Raw genomic sequence first — 22,110 nt, forward strand, 5'->3', positions numbered from 1 at the left:
CTCTCACTCATCATGACTTCCATTCCAATCTCATCCATTATATGAATGAAGTATGAAAACATTTCTCTGTTTCCCAAAGATATTAATAGACTCATGGGAACAGTTCTGCTGAAGAAAGGGAAGTGATTAGATCTGCTTTGCGTGTTTAGTCCCAAATAGGACGCCATGGCAGGGCTACCCACTTTGTCTTTAGTAAACCATTTTTTAAGAACAAATAGCATTTTTGAAAACAATTTACTTAGATACCTAAAATCAGTCATTAATGTTACCACAGAATATATCAGCAGGTAGATAATTTGCTGACCATGTAATAATAATACCTTGTTTCTGTACTACTTTCTATCTGAAGATATCGAAGTGTTTTATAAACAATAATGAATTAAACCTCATAATACACTGTAAGACAGGTAAATATTATTGTCCCCATTTTGAAGGTGATGAAACGGAGGCATAGAGAAGTCAATTAGCCAGATCAGGATCACTCTGGTAGTCCATGGAAGAGCTGAAATTAGAATAGAGGGTTCCTGATTCTCAGTTTTGTGCTTTAGCCTCAAAGCCATTTTTCATATATTAAAACCTGGAGACAGTTGGAGATCTGCAGATGGGAGCACTGAATAAAGTTTCCATCAGAGATGCTGATAGGCTAGCATTCCAATACTGTTCCTTTGTATTCTACTGCCTTCTAGAACCAGTATTTCAAGAAATTATGTTACAGCAGTGTAATGGCCCAATCCTGAAGTACAAAGTGATGAGCATGTTTTAAATAGATAGTCAGTGAAGGGTATTTGAAAGATACATGTGGATGCTAGCAAGAAGAGGGCACTTCCATTGCTGCCTGTCTCTGTGATTCATTGCTAATTATCAGCACTAGGAAATTCCCAACTGTGTGCATGGGAGACTCTCACTATCTTTAGTGCCAGGCATTAATGATAATGATACAAATTTTGGCACAAAGCTGTCAGTTTGTACTTTGAGGAACTACCATGCAGAATTTGCTCCCCACAAAGAAGGAGCGAACCATGTGCTGTAATGGCCCCCAACTGGTTTTAAGGACTGGGAAGAATGGTACTGTACTATAGAAGCATGTATCTGGGGTTGGGGGAGAGGGAAAGAAATGACTCCGGAAGCAGGGTTTCTTTAATGTTAGGGGCATATTTTATCACAGAGTCTGAAACATTATTACCTATTGTAGGCCAGATCCTCCGCTAGTGTAAATTGACATCGCTCCACTGACTTCAATTAAGTTACATCCATTTGCACCAGCTGAGGATCTGGCCTTCTGTATCAAATGGTTGTTTTCTTACTGAAACTCTTGTCTGGCATATTTTTCTTGATTTTTAATCTTCTCCAAGGCCAGCAATAGATTTTCTGGACCCTTGGAACATTTGAAATCTCTTTACTCCCTTCTCCAGGCTATTTCCCACATCTTCGATATTCTCAGACCCAGAGCAACTTCTTTTCCTGGTAACACATTTACTTCTCAAAACTGACCTGATCCCCAGCAGTATCATTTGTTTAGCAAAGGCAGCTCTTCTCAATCCTTGTTCCAGTGCGGGTTTTTTTTCCACAGAGATTCCTGAAAATATACATGGGCCAGAATGTTCCCTCTGACATAGTTTATCTCAACATCCCTCTTTTATTGAAGCAAATTATCACTCTTTTGCTGGCTTAAAGGTTGTGGCAGTGTTGAACATTAAATAAGATCTTGCTCTATCCAATTTTACAGTGAAATTCAAGGCTGATTTCTTACCTGCAATGTTTGGCCAAGATCCTAGAAAACATGGTGGCACATCTTGAAGGTAATGATCTGTAAGCTAAATTGCAGCCTGCCCCATTCAGGGTCATTAATGATGTGCAAACCATAATGGATAGAAGTGTCCTATCCTTCTTGGTGTTTTAAGATCCATCAGCGTCTTTTGGCGAGTTGGGTCATCAGATCCAGTTGAACCAGCTGAAGAACAGGTTGGCTATGACAGTTTTATTATAGTATTATGGCAGTATGTAATAAACTGCATATTGGTCATACCCCATTGGTTAGTCTCAGTCTCTTGAGAATTCTACTTGTCACTTTTAATGTATTTATTTCTATATTTATGTAGAGCCATTTCTCTGGCGCTCATCATGGTAGCATCTAGTGGCTGGAACACTTGTGGAGTTTCCCATGGGTCTGCTCTGGCTGTGATAGTTTTCATGCTGCTTTGTATATGGGCCTTTAGAGTCAGATTTAGAACAAGAATAGTTTAGATTATCACTGCTATGCAGATGACACCAGTTATATTTTTTCAATTTCCAGACATGGAAATTAATATACTATACAGTGTCAAAGGGACTGTCTTACTGAGCAAAACAGCAAGTTGCAAGCAAAAATCTGGATAAATTTAAACCTTAGCAAAGTGAAATTATATAGATCTGTGGGGGTTGAAAGCAGGAAGAGTGCACATTTTCCAAGCCTTCCCAGTCTTCGATGGGAAGATGTTTCAGAGGGTCAGTCTGTCATGTAACTTTGGCATGATCCTTGATCAGGGTCTAACACTGAAGTTCAAGGGCCTGATTCTCCACTCTCTTGCAATCTTGGTTATCATTTGTAGCTCTTCAAAGTGGGGATAAAATGCTACCAAAATGAAAGGCACTGGTGAAACAGGCTCTAGAGGGTCAGCAGTAGTCAGAACTGCTTTATTTCCTTTGAATCAATTTAATAATATTGCCGGACTGCACCGCTTTCTCTGGCATCCTGACCTGATATCCATAATGCATGTCTTTGTTACCCTGAGCTGGATTACTGCAATGCATTCGATGTTCTTCTGTCTAAGAGTCACGTATGATTCCTTGCTCACATGGACACACGCTAGCTCTCATCTGAGCTAGTGTGCTAAAAATAGTAGTATAACCACAGTAGCACAGGCAGCGGAAGCACCATGCTAGCTGCCTTGAGTACAAACCCGCCTCAACCCTTGGGTATATACGTGGGGCTGTTAGCCACAGCCTGTGCTACCACAGCTACACTGCTATTTTTAGTGTGCTAGCTCAGATGAAAGCTAGTGTGAGTATGTCTACTTGTCCTGGGAATCACACCTCTAGCTCATAGCGTAGACGTAGCCTAAGTACCTTACTGAGCTTTTGGCGCCCTCTGTAGAGTAATATCTTGCTCTCTTAGGCCAATCAGAGTGGGTATTCTCATGACAGGGCTTTGGACGGGTAGTTACTACCCATATTTTTGTTTAGTTGCTTAAAATAAAAATACCATTTCCAACATGCAATAATTGACTCTAAGACATAAGTCCATATACTGTTGTGAATGTTGTTTGTCACAAGGATTAAAATGCATGTCTATGTTTTATTTTGACTGCATGGTCTAGCATGCTTAAACAAGAGAAGTTCAAAGTAGCATTCATTGAACCATATCCATGGTCGATGGTTTTTAAAAAGAAAGTAAAAAGAAACATGCAAGTGTTTTTATACTGAACCACCAAAGTCCAATGAACACTTTTCAAAATCATGGTGTGTTCACAGCCTTGGAGATAGTAGGGGGATAGGAGATTATCACAGTATCAATTGAAATAGAAAAACATTTGTGTAGTTTATTTTTTTTTTTAGCATATTGGCTACCATTAGAGCTGCAAATATAGATTTCCAGATGTTTGTGAAGAGTTCAAGAGTTATATTTTATACGTATGGCTGTAGTAATGATTTCTATTCAACAGCCTAGAAAAAACATTTCATGTCACAACAAGAAAGAAATATTACTGCTTTTTATCCCTCATCCCCTGTCTAGGAATTCTGAATACTTTAATCAATGCCAAACAAAAATGATGGGCTAGAAATTAAAACCACAACCACCAGAGGCGGGACATAAATGTGCAGATGTTCTGTGATGTTGAAGAAGCTTGTCAGACAGACACTGACAATGATTTTCTGAGAAGGACTAAGAGTCTATTAAAGTAGGACACTCTCAGAACACTGGCTCCCTAAACCACTCCGTCAGAAAAAGCACTTGTCTTTTCACATTTCCTGAAAGAATTGTCACATTGTGACTTACTTTGTTCTCATTTCATTAGCAAGGCTAGTAACTAGAATCTATTACTGTAAGTAAAGAAAGTGAGAAATGCCCATCTCTGATTTACTGGACCTATCACATGTGCACACCACTGATTGGTCCCAAAGTAATGAACAAACTTCAGGAGTCCTTTTCCAGTCAGCCTTATTATTTCAAGTATCAATGTGTCTCTTATCACTGCTCTACAAATGGGTGCCCTGAAAATTTTGTGTTTCCCACATTTAACCAATTAAACAAGGAGATATTACAAATAATAGCAAAACCAACAACTGGTGAGTTTTTAAAGGCACTCACTGTGTCTGGGTACGTCTGGACATGATAATAAACACCTTAGCATAGAAAAGGGATTGTATACTCTCCTTTACTAGTCTCTGCTGCACTAGACTATCTAAGTGGTATGGGCCTCTGTTAGTGTAAAATTTCTGCCTCTGAAAGGGGATCCCTGATTGGAATTCTTAGGCAAATGTAAATAAATTCCAGCTGCTCTCGCTTCATTCGCTACATTTTATTTATTGTTTTAATCAAAACACACAGGGCCAGATTTCCTATGTGGTCTGGTTCCTTTCTGCCCCCAGGCAGTACAAAGGGGCTAGATACTGAGATGAGAATTCTCCCAGTGCAGGGAGGCTCAGTTATCATAAAGCCAATGGAACCAGCTCCTATGCCCGGTCCTGGGTAGGAGACATGCCAAGAGACAGGAAGGCAGTGCTTAATTTGTGCCAGGACTTGCCAGGGCCGAGCGGTTCATAGCCCCAGCACCTCTGGGTTTGCTGCGTCAGTTATGAAAGTAAAAACATTACTTGAACCCCGGCACCTAATTGCTTGAGCCCTGGCACCTTTTTCATTACAAATTAACGACTGTAGGAAGGGGACATATTAGGGGTGGGAGGGAACATGGCTACAGTGCTGCTACACTGGTTCATATCAGGCAGATGGTCCTTTGTGGACCTTTAACAGCTGGCCTAAGTGAGAGCAGCCTGCTGGGGCAGGGACCAGGAGCTCCACAGAGCAGAGAATCAGGGAGCTATAACTGGCTCTCTGACTGCCTTTCCTCTTTCCTACACTGAGTGGATCTCAATTTAGGAAAGAATCTTACCCATAAATTTCTTGTCTCAAAAGACTTGGCTCAGGTATCAGATCCTTGCTTTCTGGATGGAATTAATGGATGAAAAGAAAGCACTAGATGTCGTATATTTGAATTGTAATTAATTATTTGAGACAAAATATCTCTCAAAATTAATTCATATTAGCTTGGATAAGAAGACTATGATAAGACCAGATATGGATTGAAGGATGTAAGCAAGGGTAATGATAAACAGTGGTGTTCTGAGCTGGGAGAATATGATTACTGGGATACCAGGGTGTTTGGCTTGGGCTCATTTAACATCTGTATTAATGGTCTGGAAGAGGAAGTGAACAGCCATTTAATTCAGTTTGCATTTGATACTAAATTAGGAGTTGCTTCAGACACCAGTGAGGACAGAGAAATAAATCAAAGGCATCTGGAAACATGGACAGTAAATAACAAAATGAGATTCAGTTTGAAAAAAATGCAAGCTAATATCTGTGGAGGGAAATCATCCAAAATGCACCTATTCGGTGAGAGAATCCTGGAAGCAGTAATTCTGAAAGCGATATAAGGGTATTAATGGGCAGCAAACTACATGAGTTTCAAATATGATATTTCAGCCAAAAAGTCAGTGTAATTTAGCTCTACATATGCAGGAGGTGTGCATCAAGGAACAACAAGGAAATAGTCCCTCTTTATGTGGCTGTGGTGAGAACACACCTGCAATACTGTGTTCAGTTTTGGGCTTCCTGTTATCAGAAAGATACAGACAAATTGGAAAGAGTTCAGAAAAGAGCCATAAAAATGATCCAGCACCTGGAGGTAGTATTGACTTATGAGGAAAGATCAGAGAAGCTACATATGTATAACTTGGCTGAGAGATGGCTGCCAGGGGACAGAATAACAGTCTACAAATATTTGAAGGGTGTAAATACCAAGGGGGGAGGAGAATGGTTTAAGGTGATCACTCTGAGTAATGAGTTTAAATAATAAACAGCAACAATAAGTTAGGAGGACAAATTTAGACTGAATAGTAGGAAAAACGTATTGCAGTGAGCTCTGTTAGGCTGCAGAGTAGTTTCCCACGGGATGAAGTGAAAGCTCCATTCATATGAGTCACGTAAAACCAGGCTGGACAAATCACTCGAAAATGTACTGTACTGCAGGGAAGCCTCCATTGCCTGGGGAATGTGTTGGATGACTCAATACGTAGGTCATTTCCATCTCAGATGTTTATGGCTGTCTGATACTTTAATATGTGTGGTCAATTAGTTACCTGTGAAAAGAATATATTTTCCTGTGGTCTGTGGCTCCCTAAATTTAATGACCCAATCCTGCAAAAACTTACGGACGTGCTTAACTTTTAAGAATCTAAGTCATCCTATTGACTGCTCATGTGTTTAAACATATGCTTACATGTTTGCAGGATCAGAGCTTTAGATCTAGCAGAGGTCTGTGTAAATATAGCTGTGCATATAGCTAACTAAATCATCTCTATTTAACTAATACATGGAAAGAATACAAAAGAGTGGTGTCAGCAGAAAGCTCCAAAGAGACATTACTCTATGGGTTTTTTTTTTAATTGACCAGTGACAAGTACTATGGAGTACATGCCAGTTTACTAACTCTTAATCTTTGCCATCTTACTGCTTTCCCCTCTGGGCTAATGAGTATTCAGTAGACATTGTGAGACTGTTTTCTATATTCTGTTTTTTCTAAAATTTGATCATTTTAAACAGTCGGACTTGACATGTACTCTTCAAACTTCTGTTAAATATGAAAAAGGCAACCGGAAATGAAAATACGATCCTTTTCTCATAGAAGGAAGAGCTGCTAATGGTGTATTAGTATGGAACTAACATTCAACTTGGGTATTTTTGCCATTAAAAGAAAGTTATTTTCAACCCATCTGACCACTTATTTTTAAAAACAGCAAAGCCCAGGTTGCCAATATTCAGACAGCTGTGAGCTAGCCCCCTAAAAATAGCAGAAAGTTATTTTTTTGTTTGTTTTATGTTGTTTGTTTGTTTTTCTTTCCCCCTTGGTGGGTTGTGCGTGGGGCTGGCAGCATCGTCGTGCCGCAGCCCAGTAGCAGAACCTCGGGGCTCTCCAGCAAGAGGTCAAGCAGCAGCAGCTCCAGTGAATCCGAGAGCAGTTCCGAATCTGACTCAGAGAGTGAAAGCAGTTCCAGTGAGAGTGACGGCAGCAAGCCCTCTCATTACTCCAGCCCAGAGGTAAGGACCCCTGTGCTTTATGATTCAGGGTGGCAGCCGAGCTATTACACCCACTCGGGCTCTTAGCTAGCCAAGAAAACATAGGGAGGCTGTGAGGAGGCAAAAAAAAAAAAAAAACAGGAATGGGGGAGGCCCAGGGATCCCCTGCCCATTCTGAAATACATTTCTCAACAAAAGCAAACACAAAAAAGATATGCCAACTAGGAAAATGTGATCTAGATTAAATTACTATAAGGTGGATGCATAACTGATTTAAAGACTGTATTCAGAGTAGTTATCGATGTTTCACTGTCAAACTGGGAGAACGTATCTATTGAGATCCTGCAGGGGTCTGTCGTGGGTCTGGTATTATTCAATATTTTTATTAATGACTTGGATAATAAAGTCAAGAGTATGCTTATAAAATTTGTGGATGACACCATGCTGGGAGGGGTTCCAAGCGTTTCGGAGGATGGAGTTAGAATTCAAAATGACCTTGACAAATTGAAGCATTGGTCTAAAATCAACGAGATGAGATTCAATAGGATATGTGCAAAGTACTACACTTGGGAAGGAAAAAGCAAATGCACAACTACAAAATGGGGAATAACTAGCTAGGGTGTAGTTCTTCTGAAAAAGTATGTGACGGCTCTAGAAGATCACAAATGTAATATGAGCCAACAGTGTGATGGAGTTGCAAAAAAGGCTAATATTCTGGGATGTATTACCAGGCATGTGGCATGTAGTAATTGTGCCTCTCTGGTTGGCACTTGTGGGGTCTCAACTGGAGTTCTGTGTCCAGTTCTGCATACCACATTTTAGGAAAGATGTGTACAAACTGGAGAGAGTCCAGAGAAAAGCAAAAAAAACCTGATAAAAGGTTTAGAAAACCTAAGGGAAGTTTAAAAAACAAGGCATGTTTAGTCTTGAGAAATGAACAGTGACGGGGGAGATCTGATAACAGTCTTTAAATATGTTAAGGGCAGTTATAAAGAGGACTGTGATTAATTGTTCCCCATGTCCACTGAAGGTAGGACAAGAAGTAATTGTCTAAATCTGCAGCAAGGGAGATTTAAATAGCTATTAAGCAAAGCTTTCTAACTGTAAGGGTAGTTACAGTCTGGAATAGGCTTCCAGGGGAGGTTGTGGAATCCCCATCATTGGAGGTTTTTAAGAACAGGTTAGACAAACACCTGTCAGGAATGGTCTAGGTATACTTGCTCCTGCCTCCATGCAGGAGGCTTGGCTGGATAACCTCTTAAGGCTGCAAACAACCTTACATATTCCCCTGACCCACACACACATAGACACACAAATATATGTAAAAGTATTCAAAAATCCAGCATCAAGACTGTAAACACATCCCAACCCCAGACAGGTAATTCCCCTTTACCATACGACACAGGATCATGACAACCGTGTCTCACAATCTCTCCTCATCATAAAGAATTACATTCCCTTATTATAAAAATCAAAATTACAGTATGTATGTTATGTAACATTTTGGCACCAAATACAAAAGTCCCAAGAGCATACTGTAGCATGTCTCCCTTGTTTTTGTTGTTCTTTCTTTACTCAACAATTTTCTCTCGGCCTCTCAGTATTTTTCAGATTCACTTTCAGTTAATTTTTGGTTTCTCCTTTCCCCTCCCCCAAATCTATTCCTCCGGCCTTCCCTTTTCTTTCCTCTTTTTCTACATTCCTGGGCTCTCCTTGCCCCTCTCCCTCTCTTTACTGTTCTATTTCTTCCTCTCCCCATTGGTCTCCTTCCACTCAAGTTCTCACCCTTTCCCTGCAGATTCTATCCTCTTTCTCCAGTTCCCCACTGTGGACATCTGCCTTTATGTCTCAATCTTTTCCTTCCATATGGAGTCTCCACACACCTACAAATTGGGAGGGAGGAGGCAAGAAAAGGAGAAGGGGGTCGTAGGCCAGCAGGGGGCAAAGAAGGAAGAAACAGGGGGAAAGACCAGTGACCTGCTGTGCGGAAATGGAGAAGAAGGAATTGGTGTGAAGGGAAAATACAGCATGGTGGGCACCCACATAAACCAAAATGGAAGTGTGTGTGAGTCCGTGTCTGTACGGCATGGAATTGAAAATAGTTAATTCTCTTTTCTTCAGGTAAAGAGCATAAGAGGAGGGAAGTTAATTGACCGAGTCAGGCTAGAGTTTTCATGATGCTGGGCAGAAAGGATGTTAATTAGGACCAGAGATCATGTGAACTTGGAGGAACTGGCTCCCCCAAAGTATTTTTCACATGTCCTCTTAAAATCTGTAGGGCTACCTCTACGTGGGTTGAAGTTATAGATAATTGTGGTCATCAGGTGATTGTACTGTTCTACCAGATTGTTGGTCCCTTGTCATTAGAGCATATGGTTTGAGGGCATATGCTCTAATGAGCCTTTCGAGGGCATGCTCAGACTGTAAAGGTTTCAAAAGTTTTCATGGCTGCAGTAGTTCTGGGGAAGGCCATGACTTTGACCTCAATGTGGTGATGGTTGATCCAGCAGAGCAGGACCTTTGTGATGTCCTCAATGTCCACTGCTATATCAGGTCCAGCATGTATCTGTCTGTGTGTGCAGGTTCAGAGACTGCCTGTGTGAAACCTATGATTTTTCTATAGGACAAAAAATCGGTTGCTAGTGTGTCTTTGTCAATGTGTACGTAGAAGGGATCTCTCCAAGAACGATGGACCTGGTTGTTCCAGCTGGGCATCAGGTCTATTAGTCCATATGGGACATTTATAGGGATTTCATATGGAGATCTGTAGACTACAAGTCGTCTTAGGTTCTTTTTTTCCCCTCACCGCAAAGATCATAGGCACATATTCAAAGGTTTTTATTTCTGGGGTGGGGCATCTTCTGCATTTAGAGGGAAAGAAGATTGCTGCGCCACCTCCTCTTTTATTTTTCTAGCTCATTTGTGGATCTTTGTGTATGGAGTAAGTGAGGTAGAATAGGGTCAGAGGTAGCGTCCAACCAGGTTTCAGTGATGCAGGTCAGTTCAGAGGTCTCATCCAGTTTCAAATTGTGAGTGGGGCTAGGTAGCAGAGTGCTAGGTACAAAGGCCTGAGTCAGCCCTCTTCACAGCAGCCCCAATCAGGCAAAGCAGATTGGAGCTGACTATGCAAGGCTGTGCCTAATTTGTGGGCGGGGCAGGGCAGAAAGGCCAATTAAGCCTTTAGCCACGAGCCCACAAATAGGCACAGGAAAGAGCACAGGGGGGAAGCGGGCAGTAAGAGGGAGAGAGACATTGCTCTCCTCTGCCTGGGAAAGGTCTTAGGTATGCTGTGAAGACGGTAGGATGCGACTGTAAACAAACTGCACAGGGTGTTGAACCAGCAAAAGGGTCTCCGCATAATTTGTGGACTGAGACAGAGGCAGGATTAAGGCGGCCCTGTTAGAGGCTAGTTTTGTAGACTGCCAAACATGCACTCAGCATCCAGAGGTTGAGGCTGCTATCCTCTCTCTCTCTATGGAGGCCATGAATGAGGGTGCTGGTAGAGGGACTGACTTCATGTGCCTAGTTGAAGGACTGATGCTATGTGTGGCATCCTTGAGTGAGGTCTGTTCATCCCAATGACAATTTGGGTTTGGGATGGTGAGGGATAACTGGATCGGAAGTCCCTTGAAGGGACTAAACTTCCTACTCCCCAAATTCTAGGAGTCTGGCACTGTTGTGCTTTCCTTCTATAAGTTAGCATGGTGGAATTGGTTAGAAGTCTGCAGGAGTAATAGATTGCGGGGGGTATGGTGTAAGAGAGACAATTGTAATTGGTTGGTTGGCTGTTTTGGGGAGGGAAGGGCAGGTGCCCTGGTGCCATCTAGTTGAGGCTTTAAGCTACTAGCATGTAGTTTCCAGTTATCACTCCATCCCTCCCACAAGGTTTCTTATCCCCACCCCTGGTGGACCTTCCTGCTTCCCAGGCATCTCACTTTGAGTGGCGCCTCCCACCCCTCCCCCATAGATTTCCCCCTTTACCTCTTTCCCCACTCACCTCTTGGAGAGGATTCTCTGTTTTTCATCCCTCCCCTGTCACTGAAAATTTAAGCAGGGGGAGAGAGTGTTAAGGCAGCCTCCTCTCCGAGCCTCCTCCAATTCCCACTGTGCAGTGTGAGCCTATGTATCCTGACTCTTTAAATCTGTAAGTAGGAATAGGGGCTGAGAAGGTTTGCAGTAGCATTAGGGATAATAAAGTTCTACTAACACTCCTTGTTCAGTGTTAGAAGAAAACCTGATTCTTTCTGTGAGCCTTTATCATTGTCACATGATCTGCTGCTATGAAGCATGGGTTGGAAGAGGAGCTGCTGGGAGAGAAGTGGCAAAGCAGCTGCATGGGACAGAGACACAGTGGCTGCTACAGCACAGCTGACTCTAGTGACAACAACACAAAAGACATGGATTTCTCTGTCCTGCTTTGTACTGAACCAGGCCCAGCCACTTGGAAAGGCTGTGAAGACTAAATGTCCCGTTCTGCTTCTCTGTACTGACTAACATACACCAGTTTTCTTCTTTTCAAGTGTACCTATAAGTATTTTTCTGTGACACTATCATCCTAGGAGGTAATATTGGGCCTTAGGCCCTGGCCAGCATCTGTCAAAGCTAACAAGATTTGCAGGGCTCTGCCCTCCCCGCATCAGCAGGGTGCAACATACTGACCCTGCAATGAGCACTGTGGTTTTGGGCACTGTTGGCTGAGGAGCTCCCTGTATATTCTTGGTATTCCCTCCGATCTTATATATCAGTGTCATTGACCCACTTCTCTTCTGCTACGTCTACACCACAAGCTACGGGTGTGATTCCCAGCTCACGTACACATAGCGGCGCTAACTCTCTTCTGAGCTAGCACGAGTATAAATAGTGACGTAGCCACAGTACCACAGGGAGCAGCAGCACCGAGTGTGAACCCACCTGAAGCCCATGGATACGTCCTCAGCTTGGCTAAGCCTTGCCACCACTGCCTGTGCTACTGCAGCTACACTACTGTTTATACTCACGCTAGCTCTTAGGGAGCTAGTGCCAGCACGTGTATACAAGCTGGGAATCACACCACTCGCTCATAGCATACGCAGAGTCTTTATATTAAGTAAATAAAAAGAGTGTATATATCTAGGTAGATTGACTAAAAGGTCATTAGGCACCTGTCTCTTCCCCAGATTTTTTTCCCTGTTAGATTTAACTCTTTTTTCATCTTTTCTCCTTTTTGACTGTTTTGTTTTTCAAACAGTTTTCAGCTTCCACAGGCCCCTGGAGAAGCCCCAGTTGTATTTTCTGGTTGGCATACTGCGAGTTAAAGATGAGTTTGCCACCAAACTAACTTTGGACATGTCCTTTACTTTTGGTAGTGAGACTCATTGGTTTTCAGCTTCCACACACCTGACTTCGTTAGGCAAACATTCTCGGGTTCCAGGACTGAAACCCTGGCCTCAATGGCAAAACTCACCAGGGCAGGAACCATCTCTCATTATGTGTATGGATAGTGCCTAACATAAGAGGGCCCCTGATCTCAATAGGGGCTTCTTGATAAGCAGTATGGTAATGCAAATGATAAATAAGAACAACAGAGAGTGGCTTTACTTCTTAAAAGAAAAGGGCACCATGCTGCATAGGGCCTACTATGCTGCCTAGTCTCTAAGTCCCTCTTTCCAATAGTAAGTGCAGGAGACACCATAGTTTTCACAGAGCTTGCCCCTCTGCCCCCCAATCCCTTCCAGAGAACGTGCATTGGAGGCTTCCCCTGGATCTATGGCCCTTGTGCCTCCAGCTGTACTTTGTAGACTCTAATATAGGGATCAGCAACCTTTGGCACGTGGCTCGCCAGGGTAAGCACCCTGGCAGGCCGGGCGGGTTTGTTTACCTGCCACGTCCACAGGTTCGGCTGATGGCGGCTCCCACTGGCCGCGGTTTGCCGCTCCAGGCCAATGGGAGCGGTGGGAAGCCGCGGTCAGCACATCCCTCGGCCCGCGCCACTTCCCGCAGCCCCCATTAGCCTGGAGCGGCGAACCGCGGACAGTGGGAGCCGCGATTGGCCGAACCTGTGGACGCGGCAGGTAAACAAACCGGCCCAGCACGCCAGGGTGCTTACCCTGGCGAGCCATGTGCCAGAGGTTGCCAATCCCTGCTCTAATAGATCTGAGTTTTAGAGACACAGTGTTTCTGAGCAGGTGTGTCAAATCTTTCTGGTTTCCCCAAAGGAGCCTAGCAGAGGAATGAGTAATTTACAGTAGGAAAGGTTTGTGATCCAATGCATACAGACTCTTTAAATGCTGCAAACACAGACCTTTTCTCTCTTCTCCATTTGTCTGATTTTGGTTGTCAGACAATTGTCAATCATCTTTTGTGAGGTAGCCACTTTGATCTACCTGGATTTAGGCAGAAGATAGACCAATGTTTCTGTTGAACCTGGTCATCCAGGTCATCACAGATTTCACACAATTAAAAACTCCCCAGTGCAGTGGGGGGAGTATAGACACCTACACTTTTCTAAAGAGGGCAGAATATTCCCCTGACTAATGCTGTGCTGGCCAATGCAAAGTGGGGAACCAGAGGTGATATAAGTTGAGTGCCTTATGATTTGCTCAGGGGTCACTGTAATCCAGTGGATCAGGTGTGGGCCAGGTTCTTCCCCCCCCCCCCCCCCACCCCAAATAATTGAAATTTCTGGGGGGTACAACATGAATTGATGAAAAGTTGCCAGTGAAATTTTGCAAACATTTTTGCCAATTTCACCCTACCAATCATTATCACATCCCATTGCAAAACAGTCTGCCTTAGTGAAAGCAGGTTCTTGTATATGATTTTTCAACTGCAAAGCTTTTCAGTTGGATACATTAATTGAACAAATAGATTCCAATTGTATATTGACTTCATTGGTGCCAACTGCAAACGTTCAAAAATCATGTCAAGCCCCCAGAATCATCAGATTGGCTTGCAAATCACGAGAGATTTTTATTTGAGATCTTTTTATTTACTTTTTGTTTTTACGGTTCACATTTACAAGATTTTTTTTCCAAAGCATGAGTTCTAAAAACTTTCCTTTTAAAAAAATGAAAGCTGGGATTACTTACCTAATCAATGATTCCAGGAGCTCGAGCTTTCAGAAAAGTACTAAATATCATGAGCTCATGCTAAAATTGGGAGAGTTGGCAACACAGTTTGTACTAGAGGGGTTTTGCCTGAGGCACTACTATTTAGTGGGCATGTACATTGGTGGCAGAGTGGTAGACAGTGGAAGTACCACTACTGGGAAGCACCACGTTGTAAAATCATGTCACTCAGCTGTTCCTCATTGTTTTCGGATGTTGTAATTTTGTCCCTGAATTATGAATTGTGAGAAACAGAGTTTTAGAGAATGACAATATCTAAAACTGGAGGAGGGGATCGTAAGTGCAGCCACATACAAAATTTGTGGATGACCAGTTGCATTCAGGAGATTGAGTGGGACATCAACGGGACAGTACAAAGTTGGCATGTTATTTCCCTGTGAACCTTTACCATACTAATGAGAAAAATTAGACAACAAGAGTAAAATTCTTCATGGTATAACTGAGGGCAGAATTTAGCCCAGTGATGGTTTTCATGTCAGCTACATAGCATGCATGGTGATTATTTATTTCAAATTAATGGAATATTGAGGCAAAATCTGGTCCCCCTGAGGACTTTGGGAGATTTTCCCATTGATTTCAGTGGAATCAGAAATTTAGCTTTTTATGACTACAGCCACAAAAGACGGTTCATATATTAGTGAGACTCTATCCCAACCTCGTCTTCAGTGGGGTTTTAGTGGTATTATTTTGTTCCATTGTGTCATTTTTTGCCTTGCATTCTTATTCCACCACCACTTGTTTCATTTCATTCAAATTACTGGTTGCAAGAGGTACTAAGAAGCACTTGGGCATTATTGTCTTAGCCATAGCTGCATTTGAAATAATAATTATCCCACTTCTTCACTGTCCAAACACCATTGTACTTTAGATGCACTCTTAAAACTGGAACATGTTATGACACAAATGAGGAGAAAAATTAACAGCTACACAGTATATGTAAAATGAGTAACTGACAATATCTCCACACACAAAAATGTTTGGGTGATCTTGCATGATTCTAGTGTCTGTATACCAGGGGGAGAAAACAGCAGTACCTAGAAAGTTAGTTAAATAATGCAATTAAAACTCCCTTGTAGTGTCTAAGTATTCTTGTCTTTACTAGCAATGTTATAAGATACAAAATACATCTCCCTTTTTTCCTCCCTATTCTTCATTCTGTAGCCTTGATTTTATCCCTTTTTTTTCTGTCTTTCTATCACCATTATCTTTTCTTTTATTTGGAAAGTTGGAAGCATTTCCCAGTAAAGTGGATGTCAATAGCGCACTGCATGAATCACCTTTTAAGAAGTATGAATCACAGTAGCTGTCCTCCTTCCCAACCTCATTCAAAACTGAAAATATCGCTTCTACAGTACACCCTGTCTCTAACAGCCTGCACTTTAGTCATTCTGTTCTGCTCCTAAAGTCAATGCTCCTGTTAATAGCAGAGGAATATTATTCAACTCCATGGCTGGGTACCCTAATAAAGACAGTAAACTTAAACAGGCACTAACTATACACTGTCTGTTTAACTGTCTTTTTCACCTTTCGCATCATTCTTTTTTTTTTCTTTGATTCCACCACCCTCATGGAGATGCTTCTCTCATACCCCAAGGTACCAGGTAAAGGGTTAATTCCAGGAGCTGAACTCTTAGCTTGTCCAATGAGAACAGCATGGCCACAGTTAAAAAAAACACAGTACAAGCCCTACAATTTAGTTATTTTCACTCTGAACATATAGAGAACCTATACAAATACAGACTGTGATGTCCCTCACAGCTGGAAATTTATTAAATACTGTTTTGTTTGATTTGCTTTCAGCCTGAGCAGCCATCATCAAACAAGTGGCAGTTGGATAAATGGCTAAATAAAGTTAATCCTCACAAAACATCTATTCTTAACCAAAATGATAACCATGGACTGGAGAGCAATCAGTATTACAGCAGAATAAAGGATGAAGGACAGGAGTGTGAGAAAATACCAGCTATTTGCCAAACTGACCTTAGAGACAAGGAAATTAAGAACCCCAGCAAAGAGGAGTTGAGGCCTAGAACTGCTAATAAAGCACCAGGAAATAAAGGAGGGAAGCAGAAATCACCTCCTACGGCTGCTGCTGTTCCTGGAGACAGCGGCCCTCAGAGAAGGACGACTTGTAAAAAACAGCCAAGAAGAACAGAGAGGACCTCTGGTGGGGATGCCTTGAACTGCCATACATCTGAGGATCTCGCTTTGAGCCAAGTATTTTTGGAAAATAACATCTGTGAACAACCTAAAGCCAGGCCCTGCAACAACAGAACTGGGCACAGAAAAGAGCCCCGCTCTGTCGCTGCGTGTGAAAAGAGACGTACCAGAGGGCCAAGCAAAACTGCCCCCAAATCCAAGGAATTTATCGAGACGGAGTCTTCGTCTTCATCATCTTCCTCAGATTCAGATTCAGAATCCGAACAAGAGGAATATCCTCTGCCCAAACCTCAAACTGTGGCCTCTGCTTCAGGTGGGAGTGATCAGAGGTTGAAGGACTCCGTGAGCAGTAACACCAACAAAACTAACAGCAGCTGCAGTGCCTTTGGCTCCATTAATGCCAGGACTAGTAATGATATAGCAAAGGAGCTGGAGGAACAGTTTTATACTCTAGTTCCTTTTGGCAGGAATGAGCTCCTGTCTCCTCTGAAAGACAGTGATGAGGTAAAATCACTGTGGGTCAAAATTGATTTGACTCTTTTGTCCAGAGTTCCAGAGCGTTTACCTGAGGAGTCACTGGCAATGAGCACTGGAGGAAAAGAAGAAGCCAGCCTTCAGCAGAATAATTGTACTTACCCACCAGCAGAAAAGGTTGTGCCAAAATCTAGAAGGAAACGCAAGGTAAGCTGTATGGGAGTTTCTTTGGTTTTGGAGGGGATGCAGGGGAAAGTTGCATGGCATATTTTGTGTCTTCCTATCTAATCTATTATCTAATCTATCTAATCATCTATGTCTTGTATATGATCTGTTTACCCAAACAATATAATATGTGTATGTATCATGCATTTAACAATAATATCCTATTTGAATTCAAATTTTTGAAGCAATGTTTCATCATCACTCACTCCCCTGTGTGTGACTTTGAACCAACAACAGTCATTCAAGGAACAGGAGGGAAAAAAACATTGAAAAGCAAAAATAAAACTTCTAGCCAGCAGGGGTCAAAGATACCATAGCCCATAGTGCATTTTCAGTTGACACATTGTCATTCCCTCCTCATGAAAATAGTACCCTTTATTAGTGTTTTTTTCAAAACTTGGACATCTGAAGATGATGTCTAAATCAGACAATGAAGTGTATGCAGCTGTGTAATCAAAGCCAATATCATGTCTTCATTATGAGTGTGTGGGAGAAGGGAGGTAGAGATAGTGCCTATGTCATCTCAAGATGTTAACAAAGGGCCCAATCCTGCAAACTCTCTGCATACAGCTATTCTGCTGACATCAGCGGGAGCTTAATTTATGCAAATTCATGATCCATTTGGGCTGACAACTTTTCTCAGTGCAATACTGTTTAACTCAGTGGGGTTGCACAGATATAACTGAGTCCAGAATTTAGCTCAATGTCTGTTCTGCATCCACAGATGCCATCTCTAGCAGCCATTGCACTAGCCATGGATAGCCAGAGTGCAGCAGCTCTCTAGTTACATCTGTGCTGCAGCCAGCACTTACCTACATTCCCCACACTGCAGAAATGCACCAGCTTTACACCAGCTGAGGATTTCCCGACGCTGTGGGAATCCCCATCTGCCCAATTAGAGCAGCTTTACGGTCCCTTTTTACAGATCTGATCCCAGGGGCCGTTCTGAACACAGCTCAGACATCATACAGAGACCCACTGAGCTTCCCCTCTTTCAGAGGAATGTCTGCATTTCATCCAGTATGCATTGCCCAGGAAGTAGCATGCAGTAATCATGGGAGAGTGACCAGGAATGGTCAAAGAGTAGCAGAAGCAAAAGCATAGCTGTGCCACTATGACATAGGAAGGGTAAATGTGATATTGCCACGTTGTATACGCAACAGAAGACAGGAAGGTACGATGAAAAAGCAGAATAAACAGCATAAGACAAGGAAACAGCATGTCACCAATTACAGATGAATGTCATAAGGGTACAGCAGGCAAAGTGGCATAAGCAGAAACAGGCTTAACCACCGCAACTACCACCATTCCCCTAAAAATATGGGTAAATAGAGACACAACCACAGAGTATGTACTAAAGATGTAGGATGATCGTCATTCCTAATGAATGAGAGCCAAGCTGTAGACACAATACTAATGCCTTAAAAGCAGCCCTGATTGTAATGTGTAAAAGAGACAGAATGCTGTTGCCATGTAGCAAAGCAATGAATGAAGCCCACCCAATGGGTAACAGGAGGAACTCAATCACTCTTGGAGATTGGACGGTGCTAACAATGGAAATGGCTATGGAGTTCATAGGAGGTAGGGGAAGCAATAACAGTGTCCGGGGGGACTCTAGGAAGGAGAGAGATAGAAGGACTTATGAAACGGTGACAAGGGACATGGGACCCATGGAAGAAAGGAATAGAGTGAAAGGAAACCAGGTGTGAATTTGGGGAAGAAATGTAGAGGAAATGGACAAAAATGAGGACATAAAAAGATAATGGCTAGAGATGGAAGGAGAGAAATGGTTAAAAATAATTGTCACATTTTCTTTCTTACTCCTTTGCTTGCAGGTTGTCTATTAAGATTTTAAGCATTTCAAGACAGTAAACTATCTTGGTGCATGTCTGTATAGTCTGTGGACTATATAAATAAAATTAAATAATAGTTAATACCGGGATACACCAGAATACAGGCCCTAATTTCCTGTAATACCCAGCAATCTTTTGCTTCTGTACATGGGACTTGTGTCACCTATAAAATTCAATAGATGATCATTTTTCTCTTCATTCAGTGTGAAAATGAAGACGAGGACAGGGAGATCAAGAAGACTCATTTAGAGCGAGAGTGTTCTTCACAATTAATTGCCTCTGCCCCAGGTATTTCAACAGCAAATCATTGCAACAGGAATGAACATAGGTATGCATTTCCCTTGTTATTTAAAATTCAGTCTCCACAATTAACTGAATCATAATGCGATGTGTTGTTTGGCATTTGATGGAATCAATTTTTTTTAATTATCACATTTATGTGTAAAAATTATCCCTATGCATTTTCTCTCCTTTTTTTTTTTTTTTTTTTTTTTGTATAATGAATGAATTAGCTGCTCCTGGCATAATTGTACTAATACTTTTGTTCTGTTACATAAAGAAGTTGTGAGTTCCAAGTGGTTGGATCCTGGATTAAATCATTATAACAACAACAGGAGGATAAACTGAGACATTAGAGTATTCCAAGGCATTATGTTCTGGGCATCAGTTCAGCTAGGGTACCATCCTTAGTCCTTTTTACCTCCGCCACATTGTTATAAGTTTCAGCATTAGAGCTTGCTTAGATATCTCAGTTTAAATATAATAACTAATCTATGTATTCTGAGGACAAAGTGAAGAAAAGTACTTGAATTGATGCCTGGAATTCTCAACTCTTGCATACCTTAAGGATCAGACAATCTAAAGATTACGGGCAAGTTATTTTCCATACTATTTGGTATGTTTAGGACACACAACTTTGTGTGACTATAAAAACAGCCAAATTTCCAAAGGATGCAAAGCATGAAATGAGTCATGAAAATCCACCTTGCAGAGATTTGTGCAAGCAGCCATACTATCAATCAGTCATCTCAATCATGCCTGGTTTCTTCAGAGATTGCTAGCAAGCAATTTGAGTCATGTATCTTCTTAGAGTTCAGTTACATTCTGCTTAGTACATGCAGGTCATTAATATATTTTAAAAATCCCTTTTTATTATAATTTATAGTGCAAGTGCAAAGAGATACCTTTAATTTATATAACGTCTAATATTCAACAATAATTAGTATTTCTTGTATTCATTTATGTGTAGGTATTTCTCTTCCTTTCATCACTGTAGGAACTGAACAACTCTTATTTATAATATTGAACAAATGCAAAGGAACAATCTCAAATGTTCTGCCTATTCAAAAATATGCATTCAGCTTCTCTGTCATCCTATAACTCACATATGTTACATAAAGTAAAAATATCACATGTAGTATTGTATTTTATTGTGGTTGATTGGATGCATGTATACTATTCCATGTATTCTATTACCAAAGTATCCTACATTTTATATCATATACATTCTCAAAATGATCGTCATAGTCTGACATGTTTTGTTTGAGCCAGTTTTTTCCTGGGGTTAATTCCACACCGCCTAAAAGTGATAGAATGTGTGTCACATGTAATGCATGCAGGGTTTCCAATAGCAATTGTATATCGAAAAGACAACAAATAAGTTCTTAAATGCTCCCTTCCCCAATTCTCTTTTCCCTTCTCCCCCCAAGGTATTTATATGGCTTCTATTACCATAGCATCTCCCAATCATTAATGTATTTATCCCCACAACATCCCTGTGAGGTAGGGCAGTGTTGTTATCCCCATTTTACAGATGGGGAACTGAGGCACAGCGAGACTATGTGACTTTCCCAAGGTCATACAGAAACTCATACAGCAGAGAACTGAATGCAGGTCATCCTGAGTTCCATGCTAGTACCCTAACCACTTGATCATCCTTTCTAGTGCTGTTGCACTTCAAAGCAGCTGTAGCTTCTTCAGGCTACTTTAGCCTCACCCCCTGATGATGATGTATGAACCCAGCTGACCCGGGCAAAGCTTCTATTTGAAAAAGGAGCTTCAGCAAGGGGCTCCTAAATATTCCATTTAACATTAAAATCCATTGTTTTTTTTTACCAAAAAATCACTATTGACATTTGCTCACCTTGACTCTCTTTCATAAAAAGTGTAGGCCATTACAAAAAAATTCCTTTAGCCACATTTTAAAAGTCCTGCCTTATGAGCCCATGAAGGTCTAAAAAGCTCTAGTAATAAGCTATGGTTTCTGCCACCTCAAGTTTTTTAAGACTCGTAAGATAAATGAACAAGTGTTTGGGAGCCGAATGTTTAATTAGTTCTGTTCTCTGAAATGATGTGGTAAAACAAAGTGTATTTTGTATCATATTCACTTTTGCAACCACATTCAGGAGGTAGTGTCTGATACTGTATCTATAAAGAAGTGAGAAATGTACATACAAAGGAATAGGCTGGATTGAAGGGAATGTGGCAGGGAAACATATTGTATTAAAATATTCTGTTTACTCTTAATTAGGGTTACCATTCGTCCGGATTCCCCCAGACATGTCCGGCTTTTTGAGCTAAAAATAGCATCCGTGGGGAATTTGTAAATGTCCGGACTTCCCACCCCATGCAGAGCGCGCGTGGCTAACAGGGCAGCCAGCCGGATGGTGCCACTTACATGGGGCTCCGACAGCCAGAGAGAGCCCCTCCTCCTCTCCCCTGCAGCAGAGCTCCCTCCCTCCCTCCCTCCCTGCATTCGCAGATCGCCTCCAGCAGTCTGGAGCTCCTCCCCCGCTTCCCAGCGTGCCGGGACGAACGGCTCAGGTCGTTCCTGAGCAAGCTCACAGAGACATTAGGCGAAGGCCAACAACAAGGGAGCCAGGGGGTCGGAGAAGGGGCAGGGAGGTTCTGGAGGGGGCAGTCAAGAGACGGGGGGGGGTCGGGAGTTCGGGGGGGG

General features: G+C 41.9%; 1 protein-coding gene across 1 annotated transcript in view; it reads left to right on the plus strand.

The window, feature by feature from the left end:
* AFF3 (AF4/FMR2 family member 3) overlaps positions 1-22,110 on the plus strand; it is a 476,825-nt gene that overhangs the window by 411,963 nt on the left and 42,752 nt on the right. The window contains exons 14-16 of the mRNA XM_026657569.1: positions 7,192-7,357; positions 16,243-17,283; positions 19,358-19,482. Coding sequence (XP_026513354.1) covers positions 7,192-7,357; positions 16,243-17,283; positions 19,358-19,482 — 1,332 coding nt within the window. The remainder of the gene's footprint in view (positions 1-7,191; positions 7,358-16,242; positions 17,284-19,357; positions 19,483-22,110) is intronic.

The sequence above is a fragment of the Terrapene carolina genome, unplaced genomic scaffold (assembly GCF_002925995.2).
Source record: "Terrapene carolina triunguis isolate 2854851 unplaced genomic scaffold, T_m_triunguis-2.0 Scaffold21, whole genome shotgun sequence".
Lineage (NCBI taxonomy): Eukaryota > Metazoa > Chordata > Testudines > Emydidae > Terrapene > Terrapene triunguis.